This window comes from Bos mutus, chromosome 5, assembly GCF_027580195.1.
Source record: "Bos mutus isolate GX-2022 chromosome 5, NWIPB_WYAK_1.1, whole genome shotgun sequence".
NCBI lineage: Eukaryota > Metazoa > Chordata > Mammalia > Artiodactyla > Bovidae > Bos > Bos mutus.
The window spans coordinates 63,314,281-63,323,640 of record NC_091621.1 but is presented as its reverse complement, the minus strand read 5'-3'; the positions used below and the strand labels follow the sequence as shown (position 1 = coordinate 63,323,640).

At 33.6% G+C, this 9,360-nt stretch overlaps 1 protein-coding gene across 1 annotated transcript in view; it reads right to left on the bottom strand.

Moving 5' to 3' along the window:
- Positions 1–946: 946 nt before the first annotated feature.
- The window catches only part of PAWR (pro-apoptotic WT1 regulator), a 128,303-nt gene continuing 119,889 nt past the window's right edge, over positions 947–9,360 (bottom strand). Inside the window, exon 7 of the mRNA XM_070370973.1 lies at positions 947–8,632. Coding sequence (XP_070227074.1) covers positions 8,546–8,632 — 87 coding nt within the window. The 3' untranslated portion in view covers positions 947–8,545. The remainder of the gene's footprint in view (positions 8,633–9,360) is intronic.

The following is a 9,360-nucleotide window of genomic DNA, read 5'->3' as shown; positions in this document are numbered from 1 at the left end:
TCACTGCAGTCAGATCTGTACCGAGGTTTCCCAACCAGCCCTAGCTCCTTCCCCATGTTTCCTCACAGGTGTTTTCCCCACTAAATATCTTGCAGGCCTTCCAGGAGAATCCAAACTAAACAGATGATATCAAGAAATGACCATTAAATATGTTGGGTATGATCATACTGTGGTTATTTTTTAAGCCCTTATCTATTAGACACACATACTCAGGTATTTACAGGTGAAATTTAACTGTAAAATACCTCAGCAAAAAAAAGAAAAAAAAAGGGGGGCATAGATAAACTAAGATTGGGTAATTTTTCTCCTTTTGTGTATATCTGAAATGTCCATAGTAAGATATGAAAAATACCTAACCAGTAATACCTCAGAACTGTTGAGGTCATCAAAACAAAGAAAGTCTAAGAAACTGTCAGAATTTAGGGTGTAAGGAGGAGAAATAACAGCTAAATGTCATGTGCTACCGTAGAGTGGATCCTGGAACAGAGAAAGGACATTAGGGAAAAGTGAGACTATTTGAACCAAGTATGAACTTCAGTAAATGATAATGCACCAATACGACTCATTAGTTGTTACAAATGCACCACACTAATGTCAGACATTAGTAACAGAGGGAAACGGGTGTGGGGGTATTCGAGTACTCTCTGTCATATCTTCATAAGAATTCTGTCATCAAAACCTGCTCCAGAGCTTTTAGAAAGTTAAAACAAAACAAAAAAAAGTAATTCTTTAACTACCTCATAATATAAGAAAACAATTAACGCAAATAGACTTTAATTTTCTTTACTCATTGAGATCCAAGTTTGTGGATTTCCCATCACTGGCCAATTAAGGAGAAAATGCTTTTCAATTTCTGGCTCCACAGAGAGTAAATTGAAAATTCAGTCTCCCTATGGACTACCCCACAGTATCTGTACACGCAAGAAAACAAAAACAAACCCATAACTCTGATGAAACATACATTTATTTGCTCCCATTAAGGTTTAAAGTTTAACAAAAATGCTTTTCTGATACCAAAAAGCTTCAGGCAATAAGAGATCGACCTTAACACAGAAAAACAAAGATTTCATTTACAGACTCTTGGACTTAAGAATTCATTTGAGTTCCAGAGATAATACTAAACTAATAGGTTTATGTCAAGCTGCCAGTATCCATGCTGAGGCTTTTCCTGATACAATCTTTTGCAACATAAGCAACACTGAAAAGATCACTTTTTTTTCCCCCACAAGTTCTTGTTATATTGCTTATACAATGTCCAAAAACAAAAGAAAGACCAAAGATCTTTGCTTAAAAATAGAAATGCATAATGCAAATTTGCAAGCTTTGACCTGCATCAGAATCATTTGAAGGGCTTGTTAAAACAGATTGTTGGGCCTCACCTCATTCTGTTGTTGGGTGGGGCCCAAGAATTTGTATTCTTTTGTATTCTAACAGGTTTCTAAGTGAAGCCAAGGATACCAGTGTGGGGACCAGACTCTGAGAACCACTGGGAAAATATTTAATAGGACAGTGATTATGTCATAAAAGTATGTCATAGCAAAAGGTACAAAACACTGCTTTGTCACCTTGAGCAAATTAATCTCCCAATCTCTTTCTTGCGTAAGTTTAAGGAATCAAATAAATACAGCACTGAACACAATGCCTGGCATATATGGCTACCGAGTAACTAACCACCAAATGTTTTCACGATATATGAAATTGTTAAGGCACTAGAGGTCGTGACTGATCCTTCTGCAATTCCATGGACTGTAGCCTGCCGGGCTCCTCTATCCATGGACTTCTCCAGGTAAGAGAAGTATGGAGTGGGTTGCCATTTCCTTTTCCAGGGGATCTTCCTGACCTAGGGATCGAACCCAAGACTCCTGCAATGGCAGGCAGATTCTTTACCACTGAGCCACTCAGGATGCCCTATACGAAATTAGGGTTAAAGTTATGTTCAAATTGTTAACTGAGTTACTCTGCTTAACAAAACTGAAGATATACTGCTCTCAAAAGAGTTACAAGAGGTACTCTTAGGCTTCTATTGATCATTAATTAGCATTCTGAAATGTCCATTCATTCAATTATAGTTTTCACTGATTAACTGATTTACATCAAATAATAAATACGGTTAATGTGAAAATTACTGGCATAATTTTACTTCAAGTTAGTGATGTTTACTGTCCTGAACTACTCATACATGAAACTTTCAATCTGCTACAAAAGGCTATAATTTTCCCAATTTTCTGAACACTTGTATAAGATGAATGTATTCTTACCAAAAGTGATTTGCAGGTTCTTCAAATGAACTTTCCTATGCCTCTAACTGATATCTTTGTTTATACCTGCACTACAAGAATAATAAAAGGAATCAGACACCTTTCTACTATTTTTCTTAAAAATTTGCTTCCATAAAACTAAAATGTCCACTGATGACATCATTTACCTTTAATCATAGAAAATATTAATAGTTTACATTTTAAAGAAACACAAATATTTCCCTGGATAAAAGCCTATATGGTCATATAAACACTGTAAATTTCATGTCCCATAGTATATCTAAACATGTACAGCAGCTGATCATATATGGATTGACTATAATTTATACTGAGTAGTTTTGCATACTTCAACACAGAATACAGTTAACATGAAAATTACTGGCATAATTTTCTTTAGTGATTTAAATCTACCTTTCCTAACTGGATCATATTCTTTTTTTTTTTTTTTTTTCATATCGCTCAACTGACACCAAGTAGCTTTCTCCTTTATTAAAAGCATCTTTATTCAGTCACAGTAGTTTTTTGGAAGTGACAGCTGAATTATGCATTTGATCCAGAATTAAGAGATACATTTTGCTTTCTTTTTAGCCTTATATGGTTAGACATCCAAAAAAGGAGGAGGGAGATTGTAAAGGGTATTATAACTATTTCTGTTTCTTTAACATAAAGGTCTAATATTACATAGTTCTTTCCAAGAAGCTGACCAGAAATAAAATGTAACCTCTTGTAGAAGTGGGAAGAGAAAACTAGAGGCATGAGATTAAAAAATTATGTAGGTAGTTTAAAGCTACTCATAGAATTGTGTGCACCCACTGAGTGAATCTAGAAGAGACAGAGAGAGAAAAAAAAGGGGGAGTGGGATTTGATGACGTCTAAGATAAAGGGCTCCAGTTCCAGTGCAGACTAGGAGACTTTGCAAAATTTTTTTAATAAACTTGCTAATGGAGCACATTCTTACATAAGGACTTGAGACATTATCTAAACAGCCTGACTGAAAGATGCCTGCTCACTTGTTAGACATCTATGACATTACTGAGAAGATTAATCTACAGTTCTAGAAGTAAAGACCGATTAGCCCGTGCAGGTGTATGAAGAATGACACATCAGGCAAAAGGTTCTGTAAACCATTTACAAAAAACAAACAAACAAACAAACAGACTGGATTTTTACGTTCCCAGATCTCTACTTATCTTTTCTAACTGTAAGGGACCTGAAATTCTTTGACCACCATCTGACTTAGTGGATGATAGATCCAAGTTTGGATTAAGAAATTATTTGTGTAGTTTCAAAACAAAGACAATTATGTGTACACTTCCTCACTATTTCAAAAAGCCCCACCACAAATATATTCAGATTTATTAATACTATATTTTTTTCTTTTAAAACACAATTCCTGCTACAATAATATTCTAAAGATTTTAAAGTATTACATATTGTTTCATTAAGAGGCACAAAAGTTAATTAGAATATTAGCACTGTCCTTTAACTTTGAAAATAAAACTCAAGGTCAGGGTTTTACTGATGGTAGAGGAAAGAATAAAAAATTAACCAGTGTTAAAAATTAAATGAAAATTTACTTTTTTATTGAATATTTGTTATTTTCCATGCAAAGCATATTAGAAGTGAATCTTTATCATGTTGACTACCTCAGTAAAAACCTATGCAATGAGAATTATGAGAGTTGTCTACACAATACTAAAGTGATCAATAAATTATCAGATGCTTCTCTACGAATAATTGGATAACCTGAATTAGCTGATTTTTCAACAAAACAGTAAATTTTAGCTTTCATATGATCTTTACTAGTAACAGCAGACATCTTAGACTTAAATTTAGAAGAAAAGCATAACATTAAACACCCTGAATAGCATGGTCAAAACTTTCAAGAAACAAGTTCACCAAAAAAAAGTAATATACATCTATCAGGCATCCAGAAGGGGAAACAAAACAAGCATGTAATAAATGTCCATCAAGTGATCATCACTAATATTCTATTATTATCAAAGTGACTGCCAATATGTGAACTGTTTATTAGACTTAAATACCTAAAAACAAATCAGTAATCAATAATGTATACAGAAAAACTAACAAAATCACATTTGAATAGCATCAACAGTTGGGTGTATCTGACATACATTGAATTGTTTTTACTTCATTACTGCTCCAAATGCTTTAAAATGTTCTTTTCATAATATATAATTATCTGAAAGAAACATGGAAAGATACATCCCAATATGTTCAGTCTTTCCACCATTCAGTAAATGCTACAGCAAATTAAACAGTACCTATTATCCAGAGCTTAAATACAATGGCTGGATAATTAATACAAAATACTTTTGAATGAACTATTCAGATTAGACCAGCTGCTGCTACTTATATACCATTACAGATTATACACTCTAGATATAAGTGCTGGTCCATGTCCATTTTTTGGAAACTTCTGTAATATCTAGAACTGTATACCCAGTTGACTAATAAATACTTGCTAAAAGAGTAAGTATGAAAATTTAACATACCCCCGTAACCATACCTTTTTCACATACTCAAACATAATTATTTGGGGGTGGGGGTGGGGATATGACTTTAATATGCTGTGAGATTCTAGCTAAGTAAACTAAAAAAAAACAACGTGGGCTCAGGTTTTCTTGGGCAATGATTCAAGCCTACACTGAGAATCAAAAGACTAACTTCTATACATCAGTGAGAAAACCAACAGCATGGGGGGAAGTGCCTTTGTTGATGGATTTGATAAGCAAAATATTTGCTGTCTAACTAGTACTATGTCTTCAGTTCATTAAAACAACAAAAGAAAAGTGTCACTAGTTCTCAGATAAGTAATACTAGTTACAATCCTAATCAATGGGAAGTCCTTTGTTCATGAGAGCACAGTTCCAGTGCAAAAGAAAGTTTATTGTTACATATTAGGAATGGTTTAGATATAATAACATTTACCACCGACTTTAGCATGTTATCTTAAAGGTCTAATTCCCAAATGCTAGTTCCTCCTCACTTAATAAATTCTCTTCAGTGAAAAGCTGGTGTGTTTGTTTCTTGTGTTGCAAGATGAAAACACATGCCTGAATCTTATAACAGGTTATTAACAACATTATGAGTAGTTATTAAATAAGTGCCAATACTGCATGAACTTACTAGGTACTGAGTCAAGATCAAAGAATTACAAAAATACGAAAGATGACTATCACTATACATAGCAATATTGTCTAGGACATCCAATTGATCATCGAACCCAAAGTCCTTCCTATTGTGTCTTTCAGTGTTGAACATATGGACATTCTACTACATTGACTTGCATTGTTTTCCACAAAGTATTAGTGGACTTTAAAACTTACATCTTAGTTTCTAATTATAAAAATCCAGATTAATCCAGAAAATATAAACGACATGTAATTGAGGTAGGATTTTCACCTTTAGGAATATACTGCTTTCTACTGGAATTAAAAAGTTATTTTAAAAGATACACTGCTTCAGGTATCTACTGATGCTTAATTTTCTATGTCATAAGCTACTTGAGCAGGTTTGACAGGCTATTTACATTTAGTAAATTCCCTTAGAAATACACACCAGAAAGCCTTCCTCTTCCTCTCTAAAGATAACTGTAGTGCAATAAAATCAGTAACAATTTTAGAAAGATGAAACGATAACTTCAGTAATTCACAAGTTAATATATGCCAGAAATCAAGGAAGCAAGTCATGTTTATCCTAAAGATAATAAACTTATTGTTTGGAAAATAATATCATAAACACATACACTCTGGATATGCTTTATTATGCCACAAATTTCCAGGAAATATAAGAAATATTTCTGAATGGGACTAATAATTTCACAAAAACTAACACTTTATTGACAACAGTCAAGTATTTTAAGATAGTGTACATTTAAGTAACCTTTTAAAAATCTCAATGTTTTTTATAAAATTTAAAGGGAACCTGTAGCAGATCCTACTTTGCGTTTCAACATTCAGTGTCAAACCTGTATGTGATATAAATGCACATTTTAAGGATGGAAGGGAAGACAGCACATGAACTGCTTTGCCAAAGTGGTCAGGCTCCTCCCTGCATCTGTACTACGTACCACTATGTAAAAAGTTCATCATTGCAAACGTTCCTGGTAAACGGAAATAAAGGGAAAATTTTAAAACGGCTTGGTCTTTAAAAGCATTAATACCTGGTATAAATTTAAAGAGGGAAATGAGATATTTCTTTACTTCCCAATGGGTTAAACAAAAAATTCAAAATACTTCTCTTATTTGGAGAATGAGTACACTAATATATTTTAAGGCTGGATACTGACAGCATTTTCACAATATCCAAACTACGGATCGGAAACAAGGCAATGCTGATATTTCTGCCATACATCCAAGGGTAAAGAAAGGGAGATGAGGACTTCCCAGCCAAAGCCAGTGACTGAGCCTGGCACGCCACTTTGACAAGCGGGCAGCAAACCACTACTCCCACGCTGGGAATATTCTCCCAAAGGATGCCGTTATGCAGTAATTCTACAACTATATCAAGTTTGGTAATCTATCAATGAACTTTTCGGTAAATATATATATATGGACATATGAGAAGTTTTCCAGAGACAAAGTTAATTATTAAATAAACTAAAGGGTGAAATAATGCTGATAGCTAAAATTATGTTAATTTCAGTGATTCCAATGGAAGTTATGGGGGGAAAGAGGCACGAGGAGCTGTCTGCAAATCGAAATTATGATCCAAATCACCACATGTTGAGCTTATTCTATCCAAGGTCTCAACTTAAACCTACCTAGAAGTGGTAACCTAGGAACTCCTTTTAAGCAATCCAGGTGACTCTGATGATTACTCAAGATTGAACTTCTGAAGTGGGGGACTGTGGCAGGCAAGAGGGTGCAATCTAGGCTACTGAAGAGAGTTTCAGAATTCAACATCTGATACTCACCATTTACTCTGCAATATCCCTCCCTATCTTCTAACAGTGAATCATGTAGTGACATAGCAAGTGAAGAGTCGGTAGGTACCCAAAATGGATTTTACTATATTCAAGCTATTTACATACATTAACTGCTGTACTATTAGAGATTCAACATCAGACAGACCATTCTTAATGTATCTTAAAGGAGACAATTTCTTTACTCAACATGAAAACGTAACATAAAACAAGTCTAAATACTATTATTATTTGATCAAAGAGAAATTTTTCATAATTCTTCAAAATAATTCTGTTTTTAAAAATCCAAAGTTAAGAGGAAAGTCCTTAAATTTGAGGTAGGGGAATAATTTTCTCATATGAGAACAACTGTGTCACAGTGTTATCTGCCAAGTCAGAAACTAACAAAATATTTCAGTACTATTTCTGTTTATGTACTGCTTTGTTACTGTAAATATAAATGTTTTAAATGTGGATAAATATTTTGGTTTGATTCTAATGCATGTAGTTAAAAATATGAATTGTTTTTCTTATACAGTCACTGAAATTATATATACTTTTTAGGCTTGATGAATAAACAACCTTTAAAATACTCCATGTTCACTTATAAACCTTGGCATAATTATAAAAAAAGGAGTACCTACATAAGAAATTATACATTAAAATTACAACTGTATGTTTTTCCAAAGTCAAAGTGATTTTAAATTTTTTTCAATATCTGAATACAAAATAGTACATTTTAATTTACTATATAGCACAATTCAAGTATTCTCTTCAATTTTATATTTAGCCAACTAGTACTTGATATTAAGTGACTTTTTTAGCTTTCCTTTTTAAAGATGACTGTTATAAAAGTGTGACTCCATGTTCTTCTAAATGCTTAGAATAAGCTAAAAGAAAAAATGACAGTAGCCAAAGACCTTTATGAAATATCATCAACATATAACAAGTTGTACACATCAGTAATAAGGCATTTGCAGGTAATTCCCCCAAAAGTATCTGAATTCATGTAAACAAACACTAAGTATATTCTTCGAGGGGGAAAACATACTACCATACATGCAATATATTCAGATGGTTGTGAGTTTAAACCATATAGTATTTGAATATCACACAAAACCAAAAGAGGCCTAACCTACCAGTTTAGTAACTAAAAGATGTTACTTATTCATGGAGTAAAAGGTTGATACTTTTTGAAACTGATAATGACAAAGAAATACTTTGAAAAGAAACACCCACTGTTTTCTAGAAATAAATATACATAGTTAGTTTAATGCATTACAGGATAGGAATATTGTCCTAGCATTAACATAACATTCAGTAGTTTTAAAATATTTTTCCACACTGAGCCTTGAATCTTCTACCTTGTTAGCTGCCCAACAACCTTCAAAAGAGTTTTATTCTCCTGCTTTAGTTGTTCATTTTCATCTTCTATGTCATCTAGGTCCTTTAGGAAACAAAAAGGAAAATAATACATAAGTTTTTTAAATGCTTAAAAATATTCTGAAGGTGATTTAAAAAAACACTTCAAAATGCACATTCAAAGATAATTCATATAAACAATTAATTTGGAAACATGGACTAGTTCTGAAAACAATTTCAGAAGGAATATGCGCCTCAGGTAAAGGCAGCATGCACTCTTAGACTCCTCACTGGCATCATGATAATGCAGGCCAGCTCTTGTCAGATCTTTCAGTTTTTAAAGAGAAGTCAGAAAGCAGAACTGTTTGTTGTGAACCTTCCAATTTCTAATCAAAAATGACAAGTCTTTAGTTAAAAAAAAATCCCTCCTTCCACAAATTGAGGGCTAAATACATATGCAGTCAGTAAGAGGTCTGGGGCCTCGGACTGCAAACGTGTGTCACATTAGGCATTAGGAAGGACCCAAGTACAAGTTCTATATAGACTTCCACCACCTTGGGTGATCTTAACAAGTGTTCATGTTGGGGAGTGAGACTCTGGGGAGGTGACATAACTGAGGCATACAGAAAAGGAGATCTGGGGCTTACCGAGTTGAGAGAAAGGTTTTCGAGTTTACAAAAATGCAAAAGCCACTATGTAATTACCCTCCAGCTTTAAAGCTATCAGATTCCAGGTCTCTGTTGCCTATATTAATCCCAGTGCCATAAATACAATCACTCGATAAATACAAAGACAATCCACTGTAATTTTTAG